The 22,755-nt window shown below is 54.5% G+C and overlaps 1 protein-coding gene and 1 long non-coding RNA gene across 8 annotated transcripts; both read right to left on the bottom strand.

Moving 5' to 3' along the window:
• Nucleotides 1-5,229: 5,229 nt before the first annotated feature.
• Nucleotides 5,230-17,922, bottom strand: LOC120322498 (ankyrin repeat domain-containing protein 26-like). Of its 7 annotated transcripts, none has more exons than XM_039377946.1 (21): nt 17,527-17,922; nt 16,986-17,100; nt 16,567-16,740; nt 16,372-16,478; nt 15,576-15,666; nt 15,144-15,319; nt 14,881-14,974; nt 14,134-14,415; nt 13,640-13,875; nt 11,834-11,966; nt 11,022-11,303; nt 10,089-10,324; nt 9,188-9,412; nt 8,075-8,721; nt 7,748-7,914; nt 7,248-7,393; nt 6,886-7,136; nt 5,878-6,767; nt 5,715-5,753; nt 5,464-5,589; nt 5,230-5,371 (listed from the first exon to the last, which is right to left on the bottom strand). In XM_039377946.1, exons 1-13 carry the CDS (start codon nt 17,742-17,744, stop codon nt 9,211-9,213), a joined length of 2,346 nt encoding a protein of 781 aa, XP_039233880.1. In that variant the 5' UTR covers nt 17,745-17,922; the 3' UTR covers nt 5,230-5,371; nt 5,464-5,589; nt 5,715-5,753; nt 5,878-6,767; nt 6,886-7,136; nt 7,248-7,393; nt 7,748-7,914; nt 8,075-8,721; nt 9,188-9,210. The 7 variants fall into 7 exon arrangements, with proteins under 7 accessions (XP_039233880.1, XP_039233878.1, XP_039233879.1 ...); XM_039377944.1 differs by having other exon boundaries at nt 5,464-5,533; XM_039377945.1 differs by having other exon boundaries at nt 5,715-6,767.
• A 3,969-nt stretch (nt 17,923-21,891) lies between these two features.
• LOC120322499 lies at nt 21,892-22,657 on the bottom strand. The gene is made up of 3 exons (XR_005562255.1): nt 22,371-22,657; nt 22,120-22,245; nt 21,892-22,027 (listed from the first exon to the last, which is right to left on the bottom strand). It is a non-coding gene; the product is annotated as an uncharacterized LOC120322499 (long non-coding RNA).
• Nucleotides 22,658-22,755: the final 98 nt, after the last annotated feature.

Raw genomic sequence — 22,755 nt, 5'->3', positions numbered from 1 at the left:
CACAATTAAAATATACAATTTCACAAGGGAAAGAGAAGGGGGAAGGGAAAAAAGGAACAAAACTAAAATAAAATATATAGATATCCCAATTAGTGACACAATATCTAACAACTAAAAGAGTTAGCAAAGAAAATAGCTCACTACTCTCCTGGGACAACTGAGAGTCGCTCCGGAACGATCGCCGGCAACCTCCATCTGCCAAGGTCGGCAAGGCCTAACCAGGCCTCGCTCCCCAACACGGCAGATCAACAGCAGGGAACCTGCACCTCCAAAGCTGGAAGGAAAGAGCCAAGGCCTCTCCTCCTTTCTTCTTATAATCTGGTTTATGTAAAAATCGTAGGGAATACTGGGTAAATCTGGACCCTTCCTTGGTTACAAACTGGTCACCAAGGAAGGCCCAGCCCAAACCACCACAGCTTTGTATTCAGGAACTGCCCAGCACCAGCTGGATAGAGAAGGGCCAGACCTTATGTCCCTGCAGGGCTGGGATTCACTCCCTGCCCCAAAGGCCCCCAATGTGTCTGAGGAGCCCTGGGTGGTGCCTGTCCCACAACTGCTGGGAATGGGGACGGGGTCCCTGCACAGGCCCTGTGCTGTCCATGGCAGCTGCTGCACTTGTGCTGCAGAGCCCTGGCACCTCCCCTGGCACTACAGGCCCCACTTTGGGTACGAAATTCAGGTTCAGCTGCCCTGAATTATGTTCAGCAAGGAAGGGATGTCCAGGAGACAACTGCCATTGTACTCTAAGGATGTGTAGAAAATACCCTGATAAAGAACAGGAGAGAGACCTCCCTCCCTGCATTTGCTCAGCTGAGCACCTCTGTGGGCTGCCCTGGACAGGAGGAACAGTGACAGGTTCCCCTGTCCTACATGTGAGCCCCTTCTGCCACTGAAGTTGGCCAAAGCAATGTCCCAGCAGCCTCCAAGAAGATCCCACAGCTGCTGCCCTGTCCCTAGGAACTGCTCCATTGGAGCCTGCAGTTCCCAGCAGGAATCTCGGTCACCTCTGGCCCCTCAGAAGTGACCAGGGCTTTGTGTCCCAGCAGGTCACTCCTGGCTTTGGTCTTCATTCATTCCCACGGGAGATGGGACAAGGAGTCTAAGACGGTTTAAATAATTGCATGATCCACTTTGTGGATACAAAGCTGAATCCTTTGTTTGACACAACTCTAGCTATATACAGGGTTCAGGGAAGGGGGGACATACATTGTATTCACATTTGAGGTTGAGGGTCCAGGAAGCGCAGGGAGATATTTTTCTTCAGACAGATAAACAGCTATTTCTTTATCACAATTACAACAGGAGATGTGGTACACAAGGTGGTAAAAGGATTTTCGTGGAGACAGCAAGTCTGCTTAATTAAAAGATAGTATAAAAATATTAGGTGGTATATGTAAAGAAGCTTTCCTTGTCTGTGTTTCAATTCCATGGTTTCTGGCTAAGATAATTTCTTATCTCTGCAGTGTCATCTGCCCCAACAGGAGTCACCTGCAGGTGCCTGTTTTGGGCCCCCTGAACTGGGGCAGGAGGAATCCCACCCCATGGGAGCTGTGGAGGGAGCTGAGTGTCCTTCTGGCCCCAGGTCTGCAGAGCCACAAGGAGACACCTCTGTTGACTCAGCTGAGTCCCTTCCCTCAGTGGGGGTGAAGGAGATCCCTCCTGGGCACTGTCTGGGTTTCCTGTCTAATGATGGGACATGAAAAGGGGACTCTTGAACTTAACTCAGTGTCTGTTTGGAGAAATGACCCTGCTGAAAGAAGTGTCTGTGCCCAGCTGAGAGAAGGAACATCATTATTTCCTTCAGCTGTGTCCCAGCAGAGTCCCCTGGAGCCCCAGGGACACTTGGAGGGATCCCTGAAGGGCAGAAGTGCTGCCTGGGGCTGTTGCTGTGCTGCTGAGCTGGGCCGGGCTCCTGGCACACAGGGAGCTCCTGGCAAGCTCTGCCCAGGAGCAGCTCCTCTGCACAGCCCAGCAGGGCTGAGGGCACTGCCTGCAGCACCCAGGGCACAGGAGAGAAGGCAGAGAGATGAGAGGCAGCCTGGGCTGGGAGGGGACTGAGCTCTCACTGTGGGAGAAACCTTCACAGGATTTGAATGAATATTTCTCTGGCTGCAGGAAAGTTCAACTTCCCTTCCTGGAGGGATCTCCTAAAGCTGCCACATCCCACAGCTTCTAGGATCTTTCAGCAGGACTCTCCCAGTTGCTGCAGTGCAGGGGAAGTGGCCACATGGCAGAGCAGGGCAGGAGCTGCAGGCAGCAAGGGCAGACAGGAGAAGGGAGCAGGAGGTTCAAGGGATCCTGGGGTGGGAGGACAGGGCAGAGCTGCTCGGGGGAGGAACCTTGCCAGCACTTTGCCATGATCAGGCTCTGGCTGCAGAGCAGTGCAGGGGAGTTCCTGTAAGTGCCTCTCCCAGCTGCCAAATGCCAGCAGTGGCAGGAGCTACCAGGATGGCTCTGCTGGATTTCCTGGGGTGCAGCAGGAGAAGCTGCTGCAGAGCAGGACTTGCTGCTGCCCCCTCAGAGGCCCAGGGCAAGAAGGTTCCCTGTGCCAGGGCTGGCTGTGGAGTGGGAAGGTGGGGGTGCAGCCAGGGGTGCCCAGGGCTGTGGGGCAGAGCAGGGTCCTGCCCCCAGGGCTCTGTGTGCTGGGGTAGGGACTCTGCTGCCTGCCAGGGGCAGCTCTCAGCCCGGCCAAGGAGCTGCCACGGGGCTGGGGAAGAAGGGGTGGGTGGAAGGAGTGACCCCTCAGGGCAGGGCAGGGCAGGGCAGGGCTGGGCAGGGCAGGGCAGGGCCCTTCAGCTGCAGGGTCAGGGCTCCTCACAGCTTCAGCTCCACCTCCTGCCATTTCCAGGGGCCCTTCTCAGGAAGCACATCCCCCCAGAACACCTCCCCCTTCCCAGCCACCGCAGGGGTCTGGGATCTGCTCTGCAGCCCCTGCCCAGGCAGAGCTGCCCCTGGGCACTGGGCTGGGCATGGCTCTGGCAGCACTGGCAGGGAGCTGAGCTGGGCACAGGGAGGGGCTGCTGGCAGGAACAGCTCCTCACCCAGAGACACGTAGGCAGGGACATGGAGCTGCTGCCACAAGTGCTGGGCAGGGGGATGTGGGCCCCTCCCTGCTGTCCCTGTGGCACAGACCCCTTCCCTGAGCAGCTCCTCCCTGGGCTCCCTTCCCAGCCTAAGCAGAGCCTGTGCCCTCAGGCCATGGCCCCTGGGCTGTGCATTGCCCTGCAGCAGCAGAGCCCGGCCCCCCCCCCCCCCCCGCCCCTCCCCCCCCCCCTCCCCCCCCCCCCCTTCCCCCTACCCCCCCCACCCCCCCCCACGCGCGCCCCCCCTGGCACACGCGACGCCCCCATGTTCTCTCTGTGTGTCCCTCCTCCCTTGGCAGCCGCATTGTGGCATTTCCCTGCCATCCCCTGTTGTCTGGGCTGTTCTTCTTCTCACCATTGGCTTTTCTCAGGCAGTGCAGGGGCTTTGGGGTGGCAGGTTCCTGTCCAGACACAAACCCTTTGGGTGCTGCTGTGGGGATGTGTCTGTGGGAGCAAAATGCCCAAGTGCCCTCCAGGCAACTTCAGGACATTCAGCTGCTTCCCCGGGTGTCCTGCAGGGTGTCCTCCAGAAGGGCACAGCTCTGCCATAGTATCTCTGTGCTGTCTGGGATCCCCATGGAGAGGACACCTCGATGGTAGAGCCATAGAAATGCTCTGGGCAGCTGCAATGATCCCTCTGTGCAGCAGTCTGGGAGAAGAAAGAGGAGATCCTAATCAGGCACTCTGAGAAAAGACAAGGAGACTGTCAATCTGCCCTTTGAGCCCAGATTCCTCTGCTCCCAGAAAGGCCCTGTCTCTTTTTAAGGGAGCTCCTTAGTGTGATCCTCCCTCAGCTCCAAGCTGCCAGCGAGGGGCGGCTGAGAACAGGAGTGATGGCCAGCGTAGTTCTTCTCTCTGCACTGAGACCATCCCTTTGCCTCCCAGGACCCACGAGATTTCACTTGGAGAACATCAGAAATGTCAGGGATTTCAGCCATCCAAATTTACTTCTAAATGTGCCAAGTGAAACTGTAACAAAACCACAGCAAATCCCCTCAGCTCTGCTCTGCAGTTGGGCAAACTGTGAACAGCAGGGCTGGAAACGCTTTGATGTGTCACAGGCACATTTAATCTCGGATCACCCCGTGTTCCGAGTTGCCTCTCACAGCAAGGAGGATTCCTCGGGAGCCTGTCACAGGGTCCCTGCTCTCAAAGCCCCCATCAGCCAGCAAAACCCAGAGCTCAGGGGAGGAGGATGCAGAGAGGTCTTCCTAAAAAGAGACACGTTTTGCCAATAGAGTCTGACCTGACTCAGTCCTGCCTTTTCCTCCTCAACAGAAAACCACACCCTGAGGCAGCCCCAGAGCTGGAGGCAGCACTGCAGGAGGGGTCTCAGCTGAGCGGAGCAGAGGGGCAGAACCCCCCTCCCCTGCTGCCCACGCTGTGGGATGAGCCCAGGACACGGGGGGTTGTGGGCTGTGAGCTCCCATTGCTGGCTCCCATCCTGCTTTTCATCCCCCACTATCCCCATGGCCTTGGATGCAGGGCTGCTCTCCATCCCTTCAGCCCCGAGCCTGGCCCTTGAGATCTGGGGGCATTTGACACCCGCTGGCTCCTTTGATCCCCTTTCCCATCCCTCCCAGAGCACAGGGGAGGTCCAGGTGCTCCAGGGGCTGCCCCGTGTGCCCCCTGCCTGTCCCAGCCCCCAGCAGGGACATTCCACGATGCCCCAACCTGCACTGCTCAGGATGCACATGGAGGGGGTGAAGGGGATCTCGTGTGCAGAGACCCCCAGGAGCCCCCTGAGCCTCTCTGCTCATGGCAGGGGAACGGCCAGAGAGGCACCGGGTGTGCAGGGGCTGGAGAAGGAGGGGAAAGGGACACGGGAATGCAGGCACGGAGATGGGAACACACCCATGGAGATGGGAACACACCCATGGAGATGGGAACACACACATGGAGATGGGAACACACATGGAGATGGGAACACACACATGGAGATGGGAACACACACAGAGAGATGGGAACACACACAGGAAGTTGGGAACACACACATGGAGATGGGAACACACATGGAGATGGGAACACACATGGAGATGGGAACACACACATGGAGTTGGGAACACACCCATGGAGATGGGAACACACCCATGGAGATGGGAACACACCCATGGAGATGGGAACACACACACAAGATCAAGCAGAGTAGCTTTGCTGAAGGGATTTATTGATCATTCTGGGGAAATGCCCCTGGGCTCTGAGGGAAATCAGGGGGTTCTTCCGGGGATGATCATCTCCTCATGCCACTGGAGGGGGACAGGGCACGGGTGTCACCACCACTTCCAGTCCTGAAAGACAGAGCCCCAAACGTCACCCCCAAAGTCCACTGCAACATGAGAGGGGCCTTGTCCTGACCCCTCTCCCTGCAGGCACTGCTCACCTCAGCCATCCAGGGATGCAGCCACGCCTTTCTCACCAACAGGACCCACCACCTTCTCCACCACAGGGGGCTGGGGACAAACACAGGCTCAGAGACACACTGGGTGCAGTGGGATGTATTGGGAGCCTGGGGGGAGAAATGGGATCCTTGGGGAAGGTGCACTGGGGTATACTGGGGCAGACTGGGATGGCCAGAAGTGTCATGGCCATGTGAGGGGAGGACCCGACTCAGGCAGAACTCCTGGTACCCACCTGAGCCATCTTCAGGATCCCAACGTCCACTAAATGCAGCTGGAGAGAGACCAGGAGCCCTGGCTGGTCACTGGGATGTCCCCGGTGCCAGCGAGGGATGGGGGGACCAAAGTGTCCCCCAGTTCCCAGACTGGATGCCCTCCAGTCCCCCCGGCCCACTCACCTCCCGCAGATCATTTTGGGTTCCTGCCAAGAGTGCCTGGGCAAGGAGAGCAAAGGTTTAAGCAGGATTGGTCCCTGTGGGGCTGGGGGAGGGACACGGGGGTCCCCAGCCCCCCCAGCCCAGGGCTGCCCCCGTCTGAGGGGGAAAATCCCTTCTGCTCCCCCTGCTCCCACTGCCCCCAGTTTCACCTCCAACCCCTGGGCCTGCAGGGCCCAGGGTGGGGATGGAGACAAGGAGAGCCAGGGGAATTCAGGGCCTGCAGGGACGGTGGGGGGAGTAGGAGGGGACCCAAAGATGCTGAACTGGGGGGAACTGGGGAGCCCACGGGACTGGGATTGGGGTGTTGAAGGGGCCCTGTGTGGGATGCAGGGGAGGGGAAAGGAATTCAAGTGTAGGGACATGGGCACTGCAAGGGAGAGGCTTGGTGGGGACAGGAGGAGGATGATGGAGGAGGACAAAAACGAGGGCACTGGGAGATGGTTGGGAGTGGAGAGGGAGGCAAGGAATGGTCTTGGGAGGTACCAGGGCAGTGACCTGGATGAAAGGCAAAGGTCTGAGGGGAAGGATGGAAAGAAAAGCTTTGGGAATGATTAATGGGAGGATGTTTGGGGACCCTGGGTAGGACACAGAGCAGATGCTGGGGAGGAGATGCCTGAGGGGACCAAAAAGGATGGGATGGGATGGGAGGCCCAAGGGGTGGGATTTGGGAGCACCATTAAAAGAAACAGGTGGGGGCCCTCCCAGCAATTGACAGTGGACCTCCCTTGTCAGGGATTGCTGAATGGCTTCCTGCTGTTGCATCTTTCATTTCTTATCAAAAATCACCCAAATAGTTTTCAAACAGTGCCTGCCAATGGAGCTTGAAGGCACTCGTTCCATCAAAGCCATACCTGTAATTCAGGGGCATAAATAGAGAATGTAGATTTGTCTCTTAAGGTGCTGTCTCATTTCTACTAGATGTCAATTAGTACCATGTAAAACATGATCATTAAAATTAAAAACTCTTACCCTTCTATTTCCCTTTGAAAAATAATTCTGCTGTTAAAACTCTCACTTCTGTTTGATTGTTTAAAATCCAAATGAATGTGTGTACTAGTGGACACAGACAGGGCTCCCTCACAGAGAAGCCCATGAAGTATGGGCTGGATGAGCAGACAGCAGGCTGGTTGAAATCTGCTGGCTGGGGTGGTGATCAGGAGTGCAACATCCAGCTGGAGGCCAGTGATCAGCAATTCCTGGTGAACATCTTCCTTGATGATCTGGATGATGGGATATAGTGCTCAAGTTTAATGGAGCTGATGAGTTTACATTCCGACTGCAAGGAACATGTTTTCACATCTGAAGCAGGGGATGGGAAACCAGAGACTCACTGTGAACACCGAATGATTTCCAGAGCCTTTCCAGAGCATTTCATTCCAATCCGGGAATTTTGGATTAAAAAATCCCGGTGCTCCTCCATTACTCTGGAAAGGGGACCCTGGTCTGTCGGGAGTGAGGACATTGCTGAATCTGAAAGCTGGAGAAGACAACAAGAAATGTGTGACCCTCCAGAGGATGAAAGCCCTGGATGAAGTTGTCAAGAAGTTCAGACCCAAAGCCTTTCGAGTTTTACGGTTGTGTCTAAACATTTACTGTAGTTTTTCCCTTGTTTGTCCCCTGAAATTGTTTGATGAAAAATCCCCTTGATGTCTGTATCCTTAGACCCCGCTCCCTGATTGGCCAAAGTTTGTTGCATTGCAGTATTTCCTTTTTGGCCACCCTTTCCCTAAAATGGATAAACCCTACCCCCTTTTTCCCTTATCCAGTTACACTTTGCATGCTGGGGTCCCATCTGGGGTGCCAGGAAGAGCTGTGCTTTGGGACCAATTACCTCTGCAGCTGCTCGTATGCCTTCATAGGCTGCTAAGATTTCCTTCTCCTCAGGGGTGGAATTGGCCTCAGAACCTCTGTGGCTTCGGCTCCAGAAACCCAGTGGTCGCCCTCACGTCTCACCAGGCACCTTTGGCCAGAGGCTCCAGGAGGGACCTTTATCTCCAGCTGCAGAGTAGAGCACATTCTTTACCTCTGGTCCTGTCCTGACTGCTCCAAGAGCCACGGCATGTGCAATCTCTTGCTTGATCTGCCTGAAAGCTTGTTGTTGTTCAGGACCCCACTGGAAATTGTTCTTTTTACGGGTCACAAAGTTAAGAGGGCTCACCATCTGGCTGTACTCTGGGATGTGCATCCTCCAGAAGCCAATGGCTCCCAGAAAAGCTTGGGTTTCTTTCTTGTTTGTGGGTGGAGCCATTGCTACAATCTTGTTGAGGACGTCTGTTGGTATCTGGTGTCGTCCATTTGCCATTTCAGCCCTAGGAACTGGATCTCTTGGGCAGGGCCCTTGACCTTACTCTTCTTGATGGCAAAACAGGCCTCGAGGAGAATCTGGATGATCTTCTGTCCTTTCTCGAAAACTTCTTCTGCTGTGTCCCCCCCACAATGATGTCATGGATGTACTGGATGGATGGATGGGGGTCACAGCATCTCGGTTCCTCCGATACTGTTGCCTGTGTACAGTTGTCGTGGCCGTTGGCACTTCTTGTCCCCAAAGCTCCAGCGATTCCTTTCGTACAACAAGGGGACCAATGCAGCACCACCTCTCCAATTTTAAGTAGCAGTTTCGCTGCCTTCACCACAAGGATCATTGTCACTGAGCAATGTAGGGATGGGTTAGAGCTGATCTTGGAGTCTTTGCTACCAAACCTTGAAGGCCACCATTAAGGAAACTGGCTACTAGGCCGTGGGTGTCGAAATTAAGGAAAGGAAGCAATTCGTTCCATCCATCTGAACGGTCCCTTACAGGATGTCCTAGGACAGGCACAAAAACAGCAAGAATCAGGAATAAAATTAGTAAAAAGGCCATTGTTATTATTTTTCTTTCTCCTTCTTCCTAAACAAAGCTATGTTTAGATAAACAAAATCCTTCTTGGCAGCTCTCCCAGGAGTGTCCCAAAACAATGGTGGATGTTGACAAAACAAACCTGCTCTTGGCAGCTTTCCCAGACAATGTTCCCACAACAAAACCAAAGGAACCAAAACAATCCCACTTCTGACACCAAAACCATCTGTAGCCAGTTGGAGTTGGCTTCCTGCCAAACCCCACAGACTACAGAAGATTACTACGTGTAAATTTAGGGTAGAACTTAGGTGGGAGGTTCCTGTGCCACAGAGCTCTTGCCCACAGTTTCTCTTGGAAAAGAATGGAGTTCCACAGCTCATTGCTTCCATTTCAACCTTTTTGGGCCTTTGACCACTCTGGAAAATCTGTACCAACCTGATGAGCAGAAGTCTTGGGCTTTACCACAGGTGTCTGGGTGGTGTTCTGAGAGCCAGACTTCTGCTCAGTCCCAAACTGATGCCAACATGTCCCAGGCCAGGTGAATCCAGAAGTGGACTTGCAGCCAGAAGTCCGCTGACAGCGCTGCTTGTGACCGCAGATCTGCTTCTGTGGCGCTCCAAAAAGAGCTTGGTGTTGGCCACTGCAAGTCTCTCAGTAGCTCTGAAACATTCACAAGCACACACAGAGTCATCTTTGGCAGGAAGGCTTTCGCAAAGTTACCCTCCACAGCCTTGGCTACTACTCGACTTCTAAAAGCCAAGGGCATGAAGAGCGTCCAAACCCAGCACATCCTTTGATCTGAGCTTGTTCACAGGGCCTGTTTCTAAGAAATCACACCAAGTGCAAGGAGCAGCCAGTGGCACCTCCAGAAGAACTCTGGGCTACCCTGACCTTCTCAAGGAACGCTCAACCCTCAGACCCGCTGCCAAAACAGAAGCCAAGAAAGAGCCGCCTTATTTTGGATTCACAGAATCCAACTCTCTTCTCCCAGAGGCCTCTCCTTATTCAAACAGGAAAGGGCACAAGATTCATCTTCTCTGTCACCCACAGGATGAGGAGAGTTGAGACTGGCAAAAAGACTGCCTGCTAAAACAACCTCAACTTGAAAAGACACCAATAATGCCAGAGTGGTGCTGCTGTGGGGTTACTGCTGGAACTCTAAAGAGAAAGGAAGACAGGTCTGAGGAAGGGAAGGCTCTGAAGGAACTTTCCCCACAAAGATGCCACGTTCTGCTTTCACACCTGACGCTGGCCAGATGCAGAAAAGGGATTTCCAAGGAAAATGCAGGAGGAAAAAGGAGTCTGTTCTTACCAGTCCAAAAAAGCAGGGACTTACCTTTCCAGTTTCTTGGTGAGGCTTTTTCTTCTTTGGGCTTCCACCAGATACAGCTCTTTGTACTTGTCCACTTCTGCCTGGGTGGATTCCTTTTGAAAAGGTCTTTCTGCTTGGTTGCTTTTTGTCCTTCCCAGTGCACGTTCCAGATCTCTAATTCTGTCTTCTAACTGTTTTTTCAGTGAGTCCACATGACTGGTTCTGATTTCTTCTAAGGTGTCCTGGTGGGCTGCCTGTGCCTGAAGGAGACAGTGCACCTTCAACCACCACAAGAAAAAGAGAGCTCTGCCCAGCACAAAATTGCACACACCCACTTTCAAGGGCCCAGCCTGACTCAGAGAGGCAGCTCTGCCTCCTCACTCCCAGCAGCAACCAAGGCAGAACCCAGGAGCTGCCAGGGCAAACAATTCTTTGCAGTGGGAAAGAAGCCCAAATGAGCACTCTGCTTCAAAGCTACTAATGAAGAGACACTGGGTCTGTAGGACAGGGCATGTCCAAAAGGATTCTTCAAAGACAAGAAGAGCTTCCACATCCACCTCCACCCCCTCCCTCCTATCCCTGGAATTTCAGTGACTCCTTTTCTGAGCACTTTCACCCCCTCCAAGGACAAAGCAGCACCTGTAGGTCTGGCCATGACAGCTGCAAGTTGCCAAACCCATCCAAGGATGAGCAGTGAGAAGCAGAGCAGCGCACAGAGATCCCCCCAAGCACTGCAAAGTGGGAATCTGCCTTGGGCAGCCTTTGCATTCAGGGACCTGCCGGCACATTCCACACCCATGACAGCACTCCTGCCCAACCAGATTGCCTTCTGCCACTGCCTTCAGCAAAGATAGAAGCTAACCCACAGAACACAGGAGCAAAAGAAAAAGACCAAACACCATGGCCACAAGAGAAGTTTAGGAAGTGCCTGTGGACACTGGGGAGAAATTCACTTACTTGCAAAAACTCATTGACTTCTTGGAGTTTTTGTCTTATTTCCTGGTCTGCTCGTTCTTCCACCTCTCTTTTACACTGTTCGAGTTGGCTGCGATCCACCACGTTGGTCTCCAAATGATGGTGGAGTTTTGCCAGCTCTTCTTGCAGCTGGCATTTGTCCAGGGCCAGGTTCTCGCACTCCCCACGCAGGGCAGACAGCTCTTCTTGCAAAGCCTGATTTTTGGCCTCCAGCTGCGTGCACTGTTCACGTTCCTTGTCCAACTGCTGGGAAAGTTCAGCAACCTGCAGACAGAAAGAACAAAAAAGGAACTCAGCGTGGTGTAAAGGCAGTGAATTCCTGGAAAACCTCAAAAGGGGGTGACCAGGGAGACTTTATTCATCATCTGCTGGCTCAGGACTAGACACAAAGTGCAACCAGGCTTTTCTTTTCCAGCAAGAACAGCTTTCCCATCATTTTTCACGGGATTCCTCAGCTTCCCATCCTTTTGGAGTTCCTCATGCAAAAATGCTCCAAGCTTCTGGACTCCAAAGGAATCACTGCAAAGGCAGGAAGCCATTCTACAGGGATGCCCTTACACCTACTGCTTTGCCCTCAACATTTGCATCTTTCCCCAGAAGGAGAACTACCCCGGATTAGTTCGAGTCATCTCCCACTGGAACAGCAGGAGGAGCATTAAGAAAAGCCCATCACATCCAAAATGCAGACAAGGGAGTAAAAACATCCACATGATAGGAAATAGAGGGAAAGCATCTCCCTGCTTTCAAAAGAAGGAACACCACAACCAAAGAGCCCCACCCAGAGCGCAGCTCACCTCTCTTTGGAATCTATCAACTTCCTTGACCTTTTCAGAATATCTCTTCTTCATTTCTTCCAGCTGGGACTGACTTCCTTTCTCTTCATTAACCCGGAGTTTCCTGCTCTCTATCCTCAGAAGCTTTTCCAGCCTGCACAGCAAATTAGTGAAGAAAACCATGAAACACAGGAAGAACCAGCCTTTCCCCCACAGTCTCACAGAAACAGCACAGACAGCATCCAAGCCTAGAATGGCTTGGCTTGGCAGGGACCTTAAAGATCATCCAGTTCCAAGCCTCCTGCTGTGGGCAGGGACACCTTCCACCAGACCAGCTTGTTCACAACCCCATCCAACCTGGCCTTGAACACTTCCAGCCATGGGGCATCCACAGCTTCTCTGGGCAACCTGTTGCAGTTCCTCACCACCCTCACAGCAACCAATTTCTTCCGAGGATCAAATCTAAACCTATTCTCTTTCCGTTTGAAGCCATTCCCCCTTGTCCTCTCACTACCTGCTCTTTTAAATGCATTCTCTTCATCCTTCTTGTGGGCTCCCTTCACACCCCAAAAGGCCACAATTAGGTCACCCCAAGGCCTCCTCTTTTCCAGGCTGAAGGGTTGCAATTGTCCCAGCCTTTCCTCCTAGCAGAGGTGCTCCATCTTTCCAAGCACCTTGGTGGCCTCCTCTGGACTCAGTCCAACAGCTGGAGGTCCTTGCTGTGCTGAGGAGCCCAGAGCTGGATGCAGCCCTCCAGCTGGGCTCTCCCAAGGGCAGAGCAGAGAGGCAGAATGCCCTCCCTCCACCCGCTGGCCACGCTGCCTTGGACGCAGCCCAGGACACAATTGGCTCTCTGGGCTGCGAGCGCACATCGCCGGCTCATGTCCGGCCTCTCCTCCAGCCCAAGGGCTTCTTGGCAGGGCTGCTCTGCCCCTCTTCATCCCCCAGCCTGCACTGATACAGGGGCTGCCCTGAGCCACGGCCAGCAGCTTGCACTGGCTCTGGTTAAACCATCAGCAGATTGCCATGGGCCCACTTCTCCAGCTGGTCCAGGGCCCTCTGGGTGGCATCAGCTGTGTCAACCACACCCCTCAGCTTGGTGTCAGCTGCAAATTTGCTGAGGGCGCACTCCAGCCCTTCCTCTGGATCATTAGTGAAGAGATTAAAGAACACTGGGCCCAATCCAGACCCCTCAGGGACACCACTCGGCACTGATGGCCCTCAGCACTCTGAGCCATTGATCACCACCTCTGCATGGGACTGTTCACCTAATTTCTTATCCATCTAACAGTCCACGCATCCAATCCATCTCTCTCCACTTTGGAGAGAAGGATGTTGTGGGGGACTGTGTCAAAGGCTTCCCAGAATGACAGGGAGATGACATGGGTAGCCCTTGTCCACTGAGGCAGTCACTCCATCTTAGAAGGCCACCAGGTTGGTCAAGCAGCACTTGCCCTTGGCGAAGCTGTGCTGGTGCTTCCAATCACCTCCCTGTCATCCATGTGCCTTGACAGAGCTTCTAGAAGGATCTTTTCCATCACCTCCCCAGGCACAGAGGGCAGGCTGACACCTTGGCAGTTCCCAGGGCCCTCCTTTCTACCCCTTCCAAAGATGGGCACAGTGGGTTTCCCTTTTTCCCCTCACCTGGGACTTCCCCTGACTGCCACGACTTTTCAAATATCAAGGAGAGGGTCTTGGCAACTCCATCAGACCCTGTTGGCCAATGGAGGGCAATAATGCTGGCCAGATGGAGAAGATGGATTTCCAAGGAAAATGCAGGAAGAAAAAGGACTCTCTTATTACCACTCCAAACAAGCAAGGACTTACCTTTCCAGTTTCTTGGCCAGGCATCTTCTGGTTTTCACTTCCTCCACATACAGCTCTTTGTACATTTCCATCCCTCCCTGTGTTGCTTCTTTACGAGAAGCTCTCTCTTGTTGGGTGTTTTTGACCCTCTCCAATTCACTTTCCAGATTTCTAATTCTTTCTTCCAACTGGATTCTCACGGAATCACAATGATGGTCTCTGGTTTGTCCTAGTGGGGCCTGGTGGGCTGCCTGTGCCTGAAGGAGACAGTGCACCTTCAACCACCACAAGAAAAAGAGAGCTCTGCCCAGCACAAAATTGCACACACCCACTTTCAAGGGCCCAGCCTGACTCAGAGAGGCGGCTCTGCCTCCTCACTCCCAGCAGCAACCAAGGCAGAACCCAGGAGCTACCAGGGCAAACAATTCTTTGCATTGGGAAAGAAGCCCAAATGAGTACTCTGCTTCAAAGCTCCTAATGAAGAGCCTGTGGACACTGGGGAGAAATTCACTTACTTGCAAAACGAGGCTGACCTCTTGTAGCTTTGGACTTCTTTCCTGGTCAGCTCCTTCTGCCACCTCTCTTGTACATTGTTCTCTTTGGCTGCCATCCAGCACCAAAGTCTCCAAATGATGGTGGTGTTTTGTCACCTCTTCTTGCAGCTGACATTTGCTCTTCTCCAGTTGTTCACACCTCCCAAGCAGAGTGGACAGCTCTTCTTGCACAGCCTGGTTTAGGGCCTCGAGCTGCATGCCTGTTCCAGGCTCCATGTCCAGCTGCTGGGAAAGTTCACCACCCTGTGCACAGAGAAATAAAAGAAAAGGAAACTCAGCGTGATCTAAAGGCAGTGAATTCTGGGAAAACCTCTCAAGGGGGTGGCCATGGCAACTGTATTTATCATCTACTGGAAACCAGCCTAGGAAACACCTGAAAGATTCCCCAACAGAAAGAAGAAACTTTACACCTACTTAAGAATTTGGGAGACACTTCTGGCAACAATACTTCTGGGTCCCTTGGAGCTCATGATGAAACTCCTCATTTAGAATCTAAGAATTCCTCCAGTGTCCAGCACACCAAATACCCTCAGGGCTTTTGTAGCAGCTGGGGAAAGGACCAGGCTGCTTTCTGAGCAGCCTCTGCTGAGGAGAAGGCAGAAACTGAGCTCCCCAGGCTCTGCAGGAAAACTTCATCTGACAGTTGCCCCACAGAAATAGGCAACTAGGCTCAAGAGTCACAAAAAGGCAAATTTAGCACCAGCTTACTGAGGCAGAGGCTTGCAGGGCTCTCGGAAGGGCTCCAACGCTCTCGCTTGGCTGCTGGACAGTGCCTTCCAATCTGCTGTTCTCACTTGCAAAGCTTAAGAAGAAATACAGCTCTTATTACCAGAAAAGCCAATGCCAGACAAACTGTGCTAAGGAACAGAAGCCACAGCAGAAGTGTCCTTCAAAATCCCACTGACTCTCCCCCTGTTTCCACCCAATCCCCAAAGCCACAGACCCCTCGCTTCACTGGGTTCCTCTCTTACTCTTGCGCGTCTTCTTCCAGTTGGTTCACAGTTGGATTGGTCTCACAAGATGCCAACAGGAGGTCCTGCAGTTCCAGGGAAGAAGTTACTGCCTCTCTTTTCTTGGCATCCAAAGCAGTCTTCAAGTCAGGAACACAATGCTCAGACTGAAGATGCTTTTCTTCCTCCTCCTGCAGCTGTAAAACCACGGGAAGAATCCACAGTTGTCAGGGGAGCTTTTCCAGAGAGGAGCCAGCTGCTGCTGAAGAACTCAGGTGCTGCATGTCTGTGTGCATCCCCTCTGCCCAAAGAACTGAAATCCATTCAAGTCCCTTCAAAGCTTCACTTCTACTCCCCAATGAACACACTGAACACTGTTTTGTCCGTTTTCAGGATGGAGAGGAAGCAACAGGCACCCCCAGGTTTCTCCCTGTGGGGACAGGCTTTCCATACCTCCGCGCCAGCCCTGTCCAGCTCCTCCTGCAAGCGCAGATTATCTTCCTCCAGGTGAGCTTCGTGGCTTCCAGGAACCACAAGAGCAGTCCTAAAGCATGCAAAATTTCATCAGAAACGTGTCTGACCCTGCATCAGTTTTCCCCTGCTTGCTCCCAAAACAGCTCTTCCCCCCTTTCCTACAAGCTCCATGAAAGCAAAGCCAAGTCCATGGAAGCACTGGAGAATTTCTCTTACAAGGGGCCTCCCTAAAGCAGCCTCAGCTACCAGCTCAGGCCATGCTGTTCAGGGTTCCTTGCACTGCTCTTCAAAGTCCCCCCACATGCGGCTGCACAAACTCCCAGGGTAAGCCCTTCGACCCCCTGACCATCTCCATGGCAGGAAGTTTTCTCCTTCTGTGCTCGGAGCCCCTCGTGTCCCCTGGGACAGTGTTGCTTCTCTTTCCCCCAACGCTTCCCTTCAGAGCACTGAACGCCCCAACTCTGCCGTGCCTTAAACCCCCCTGGCCTGCAGAGCAGCCACGCTGCTGAGCTACTGGCAAGTTTCCCCGGGGCTCTGGCGCTGGGTGGGGAGAGGGCACCACAGACAAGGCTTTCTTGCAGACCTCAGCGGGCAAAGGACGAGAGCCCCTGAGGTACGAGAGCAGCCAAGGGCAGACCTGCATTTACCAGTCCCACGGGGAACTGCTTCCACGGGGCTGCTCCTTCTTTTGCCCAGCTCATTGCCACGCCCCTCGTCTGGGTCACACTTGCAGACTACCCAGAACACCCGGGGGCTGTTTTGACAAAGCCCTCACCTTTCCCCCTGGGCTTGAGCAGGCCTGTCAGCTGCTTTGTTCACAAGGCACTCCAGAATCTCCTCGTGCTGTTGCAAGGCTGCAAGTTTCAAGGGGGTAAATCCCCACTAAAAGGAGAAAGAATCCCCATTAGAAAGACACAGACAAGCTCTGCAGCTCTTGGAAAGAGCAGCTTTAGCCCCGTGCCAAGGTTACCTGGTTCTGAGCATCACTCTTGGCATGATGCTCCAGTAACAGCCCTGCTACAGCTGTGTTTTTAGAGAGCACAGCCAGGTGAAGGGCAGTGTTGCCGTCAGCGTCTGCCAGATTGGGGTCGGCACCGTGTTCCAGCAGAACAGCAACACATTCTTCCTGCTCCTGCTGCACTGCCTGGCAACAACACACCAAAAGGGAAAGGCTTCCAACTTTTCCATCCCCCTCTCTCACAACTCCCTCAGTTCCTGAGTGCTGCCATAGAAGACCATCTGCAAAGATCAGCTAACAGAGGCTGTGCCCTGCCCATTGCAATAGGCGTGTTTCTATGGCCCTGCCCTGCAAGGAATCCTGCCAGACACCTCCCCTTTAACACCCCAGCACTGAGCCCCACCTCCAAGCTCAGAAGGCATTGCACACACCTTCATCAGGGCCGTTCTCTTGAAGCTGTCAGCGAGGTTGGGCTGGCTGTTCTTTCTTAGCAGATATCTGACGACATCTGCATGGCCATTGGCTGAAGCCAGATGCAGAGGTGTCCTAAAAATTAAACGGACGCTCTTAACCCAGACAGACAAAGGACGAGCCCAAGCTGTGTCTGTACCCAGCACCCTGGGGACCCTGCCTGGACTCTGCTCCTCCTGCTGCTGCTGCTGCTGCTGCTGCTGCTGCTGCAACCCTGCCCTGATGAACCAGAGGGCAGAAGAGAACAAGTGAGGGCTGAGCAGCTGCAGAACAGCCCTGCAGAGAGAGCACGGCCAAGGGGCAGGTGGGCAAGACGCGTTTGCAACAGCGCTGGAGCCCGGCCGGCAGCTCCGAGCAGTGAAAAGCTCAAGAGTTCCCTGTCCCAGCTGACAGGGCAAATGTCACTTTTCAAGCCTTGTCCCTAAGAGAGGGCTGCCGAGGACTACTGCAGCTTGGCTCAGGAGCAGCCAAGGTGTGCCATCAGCGTGGCCCAGAACTCACCGCATCTCCTGGTCTGGCCTGTCGATGCCGACTACCTTGACGTACCAGCGCCAGCGCCTCAGCCAGCCCAGGTCACCGCGGGCGGCCGCGCGGTGCAGCCTGCCCAGCCCCTGCTCCCGGAGCTGGGAGGCGCTGCTGGAGCTGGTGGCAGCCCAGGGCTGCCCACTGGGGCTGCTGGAGGGCGACTGCCGTCGCTTCTTGCTCAGAAGCCACGGCATGGCCCTGCTTGGAGCTCCCAGCAGCAGGAAGGGCAAGAAGGCCCCGGCGGGCTGCCGGGAGCCAAGTGGGGATGAGGAATGGGACGGGGCGAGGTTTAGGGGGAGGGTAACAAAGGGGACGAGAATAAGGACGGGCACAGGGTATGAAGCACAAGGCAGACGAGGTCGCCCTGCGCAGTGGTCGTGGCCTGCAGCTGCCAAGATGGCGATGCAGGCGCGCAATGCTCCCCGAGCGGGATGTGCTGCTGCTCCCCGAGAGGCTCCAGCAGCTCTGAGCGCCGGCTGCGGGCACCAACAAAGCCGTGCCCGACTGGCGCCTGTGGCGTCACAATGGCTGGTGGAAGGCTCAGCACGTCAGCGTGGGGTGTGACAGAGGCCACGGGGCAGGGTGGGGCCGGGCGGGACAGGGCAGGGCGGGGCAGGTGTGAGGGCGGCCCTGCTGGGCCTTGTGGGAAGGAGGCGGCCTGGGCCTTGTGAGGGCGGCCGGCGGGAGTGGGCACTGCCCCGCCTCAGGGCGCCCAGGGCAGGGCCCGGGACGCTCCCACCGGGCCGCAGGCTGCGGTAGGCGCTGGAGCAGCTCCCGCATCACCCGCTCTGGCTTTTTGCTTCAGCCTGGAGCCGGGCTGCCTCTGGACACACTGCCATCAAATGAGGCTCAGGACGAAGTGGGGCCACCACAGCTCTCAAGAAATGCCCACCCAGCGCTCCAAGCCCGCCAGGCCAGAGTTCCAGGACAATTCCCCAACTCCTTTGTCTTGTCCCTCTTGAAGAGCAGACACCTCACCCCCCTTCCCCTCACAACTGCTCTCTCCTGCTGCTTTGCCAGATGCCAACAGTGAATTTCTGCTCTGCTGCTCCACCAGCCAACGGGCAGCACACAGCAGGGCAGGAAGAAACTTTCAAACACATCTTGTCCCACTTTGTCTCGATGACAACACCAACTGAAAGATCAGAGGTTCTGCACCAGCTTTCTCAGCAGAGGGACACTACAATGGACCACAAACAGGCTGAAGAAATTTCCCTTTTTTTCTGCAGGCTACAAACCAGTCTGCTTCCCACAGGATCAGGGATTTGCCTGTGTTTTAGGGTTACCAGGAGCTCACCCACTATCTTCTGCCCAGAACACAAAGAGGAGGGCTCGAAAGCACTGCAAGAGTCTGGCAACTGAGTAGTAGCAATAGCTCACCTGGAGGCCATGATCTTAACACCACTGTGCTTCAAGCCTTCCCGGAGGAAAGGCACACATTTGCCTGGCCTCTGGGACAGGCTGAAGATGCAGCTGTGAGCAGAGCTGAAGGGAGCAGAGGACAGCTCTGGCTCGGCCTTCAGGCCTGGCTTCTCTTTCAGCCTTGAAGATGTCTGCCAGACTCATATGCACTCAGAGCAAGGGCAGAGAGAGAAGTCTTAACTCCCGGCCCAGGAAGAAAGCCTTAAGACGCCTTCAAAAATATGACTCTCCTCATCCCTCCCACCTAGGCCCAAAGAGCTCCAATTCTGTCACCAAACGCAGCAGTTCTCCTCAAATGTCGGGACAGTTGTGGCAGCCGTGCCCTTTCTGCCAAAGTTGGACAGGTCCCCACCTGTCCCAGAGGCAAGCAGAGGGAAGAAGAGGGGACAACCTTGGGATGGGGGAATGGGAGAAGCAAAGCCAGCAGGGGGAACAGAAGAAAACGAGGACACATCCTGGAGTCTTGATGGCGACTGCCGTTGGTTCTGGCGGAGGAGCCCCTCTATGCTGTGTGTGCTTTGGCACAGGCTGCACTGTGGGTATGGCCCTGCTCTGCTGGTGGCCACTGCTCACCCTCTGCACAGAATCACGGAAGGACTAAGGTGCTCTAGTCCAAGGCCTGTTCTGGAACAGGGTTTCCTAGAGACAGTTGTCCTGATCCCTGAAGGTTAGGAAAAGCCAGGAAAGACATAGGCAAAGAAGACATTCAGTATTTCTGCTTTTTTCCTGTCCTGTGGAACAAGCTGCCCCATCTTGTTGAGAGATAGGCCCACATTTTCCCTGCTTTTCCTTTTGTCACCTACAGACTTAAAGAAGTCCTTCCTGTTGTCTCTGACATCACTGGCCTGATTCAGTTCCATTTGGGCTTTGGCTTTACCAACTTCACCCCTGCATGCCCAGATAACATTTCTGTTTTCTTTCTTTGCGTCCACTCTCTGTAAGCTTCCTTTTTGTGTTTGAACAAGAAGCTCCTTGTCAAGCCATCCATGCAGACCTCCTGGAATTTTTGCCTGACTTTCTGCTTTTTAGGATGAAACTCTCTTGAGCTCGATAGAAGTGATCCTTGAATATTAACCAGCTCTTTTGTGTCACTGTACTTTGCAAGGTGTTGCAAAGGCTGTTAAACCCAACAAGTATGGAAAGGGGGTTTCGATGAGAAGAAAATTGTTAGGTGCAAACCCAGGATGATGGTTAGTAGGACGATTAGTAGGATCAAACCCAGGATGAATGGGCTCTGCTGTAGCACTGCGCCAGATTCAAGGAAATTTACCAGTAACACAGTTCCCTGTGGCACAGCTGCTGGGATGTGGAGCACAAGTCCTCACTGCTGTGTTCACTTATGAGCCTTGCAGTCATTCAGCCCCCAAGGACAGCTCTGTTTGTGTTCACAGAGATCCAATGACAGTAAGAATCCCTGCCCAGCCTGGTGTTCAAAGGAGTTGACAGTGTAGAGATGGGGGAAATACACTGGGGGATTTGTTCCCCAGTGTCACGGGTTTACTTGTTCTAAAAAACTGAACGGGAATTTTCTTTCCCCTGCTGCCTGTGGGGGAGGGATGTTGAATGGGGAGGACAGTTTTCTGCCTTGGGTGATTACCTACCCAAAGGAGCTGGCTGGCAGAACTACATTCCAGCCTGACAGCTCCCTCTGGGGCTGGGGGGGGGGCGTGAGGGGTTTTTTTCTCCCCTCCTCTCCTTGGAAAGTGGCACTTCACTTTCTGCCTTAACGGAGGCAAGGGGGGTGTGTGTTGGAAAAAGCTCTGAGGCCGTTTTGCTCTCGACCTGGTCATCCATCTAAGAGAAGGTCACTCTAAACAAACCTACGTCCTCAGGACCTCGCTGCCACCGTCCAAGCTCGCTCGGTCCCGGCAGATGAACCTCAGGATGAAAGGGTGGGCTCAGTTCAGCGCACACTGTGTCTCACCTAAAATATCCATTGCGCAGGCTCGAAGGCCTTACCCGCATTTGCAAAGCCCTGTATCACCAGTGTGCTTGTAACAAATGTGGGTGGAGACCTTTCCCAAATCTTCATTTGTGAAGACTGGCCATGATGAGATGAGGGGATTGAGTCCATCATCAGCAAGTTTGCAGATGACACCAAGCTGGGGGGGAGTGTCGATCAGCTGGAAGGCAGGAGGGCTCTGCAGAGGGACCTGGATAGGTTGGGGAGTTGGGCTGATTCCAACGGGATGAGGTTCAACCAGGCCAAGGGCCGGGTCCTGCCCTTTGGCCACAACAACCCCCTGCAGCCCCCTGGGCTGGGGACAGAGTGGCTGGAGAGCAGCCAGGCAGGAAGGGACCTGGAGGTTTGGATTGACAGGAAGCTGAACTGGAGCCAGAGTGTGCCCAGGTGGCCAAGAAGGCCAATGGCATCCTGGCCTGGCTCAAGAACAGCGTGGCCAGCAGGTCCAAGGAAGTGATTCTTCCCCTGGACTCAGTGCTGGTGAGGCCACCCCTGGAGTGCTGTGTCCAGTTCTGGGCTCCTCAGATCAGGAAGGACATTGAGGTCCTGGAGCAGGTCCAGAGGAGAGCAACAAGGCTGGGATAGGGACTCAAGCACGAGTCCTGTGAGGAGAGGCTGAGGGAGCTGGGGCTGTTCAGCCTGGAGAAGAGGAGGCTCAGGGGAGACCTCCTCACTCTCTACAACTCCCTGACAGGAGGTTGTAGCCAGGTGGAGGTTGGTCTCTTTTCCCAGGCAACCATCAGCAAGACAAGAGGGCTGGGTCTTAAGCTGTGCCAGGGGAGGTTTAGGTTGGATACTAGAAAGAATTTCTTTACAAAGAGGGTAATCAGCCATTGGAATGGGCTGCCCAGGGAAGTGGTGATTCTATGGGAACACACCCATGGAGATGGGAACACACCCATGGAGATGGGAACACACCCATGGAGATGGGAACACACACACAAGATCAAGCAGAGTAGCTTTGCTGAAGGGATTTATTGATCATTCTGGGGAAATGCCCCTGGGCTCTGAGGGAAATCAGGGGGTTCTTCCGGGGATGATCATCTCCTCATGCCACTGGAGGGGGACAGGGCACGGGTGTCACCACCAGTCCTGAAAGACAGAGCCCCAAACGTCACCCCCAAAGTCCACTGCAACATGAGAGGGGCCTTGTCCTGACCCCTCTCCCTGCAGGCACTGCTCACCTCAGCCATCCAGGGATGCAGCCACGCCTTTCTCACCAACAGGACCCACCACCTTCTCAACCACAGGGGGCTGGGGACAAAGGCAGGGTTAGGGACACCCTGGGTGCAGTGGGATGTATTGGGAGCCTGGGGGAAGAAATGGGATCCTTGGGGAAGGTGCACTGGGGTATACTGGGGCAGACTGGGATGGCCAGAAGTGTCATGGCCATGTGAGGGGAGGACCCAACTCAGGCAGAACTCCTGGTACCCACCTGAGCCATCTTCAGGATCCCAACGTCCACTAAATGCAGCTGGAGAGAGCCCAGGAGCCCTGGCTGGTCACTGGGATGTCCCCGGTGCCAGCGAGGGATGGGGGGACCAAAGTGTCCCCCAGTTCCCAGACTGGATGCCCTCCAGTCCCCCCGGCCCACTCACCTCCCGCAGATCATTTTGGGTTCCTGCCAAGAGTGCCTGGGCAAGGAGAGCAAAGGTTTAAGCAGGATTGGCCCCTGTGGGGCTGGGGGAGGGACACGGGGGTCCCCAGCCCTCCCAGCCCAGGGCTGCCCCCGTCTGAGGGGGAAAATCCCTTCTGCTCCCCCTGCTCCCACTGCCCCCAGTTTCACCTCCAACCCCTGTTCCTGCAGGGCCCAGGGTGGG

Source organism: Pipra filicauda, unplaced genomic scaffold (assembly GCF_003945595.2).
Source record: "Pipra filicauda isolate LSUMZ 115617 unplaced genomic scaffold, ASM394559v2 scaffold979_size74248_pilon, whole genome shotgun sequence".
NCBI lineage: Eukaryota > Metazoa > Chordata > Aves > Passeriformes > Pipridae > Pipra > Pipra filicauda.
Note: the sequence above shows the minus strand (reverse complement) of the source record. Positions and strands in the feature narration are given on the sequence as shown.

Excerpts from the sequence above, each read along its gene's own strand:
- LOC120322498 (XM_039377945.1), bottom strand. The coding sequence starts at position 17,744 with ATGCCGTGGCTTCTGAGCAAGAAGCGACGGCAGTCGCCCTCCAGCAGC. Across the intron at positions 15,667-16,371 it reads GCTCAAGCCCAGGGGGAAAG|GACTGCTCTTGTGGTTCCTG; the intron begins GTGAGGGCTTTG and ends TGCATGCTTTAG. Across the intron at positions 15,320-15,575 it reads TGGACAGGGCTGGCGCGGAG|CTGCAGGAGGAGGAAGAAAA; the intron begins GTATGGAAAGCC and ends GTGGTTTTACAG.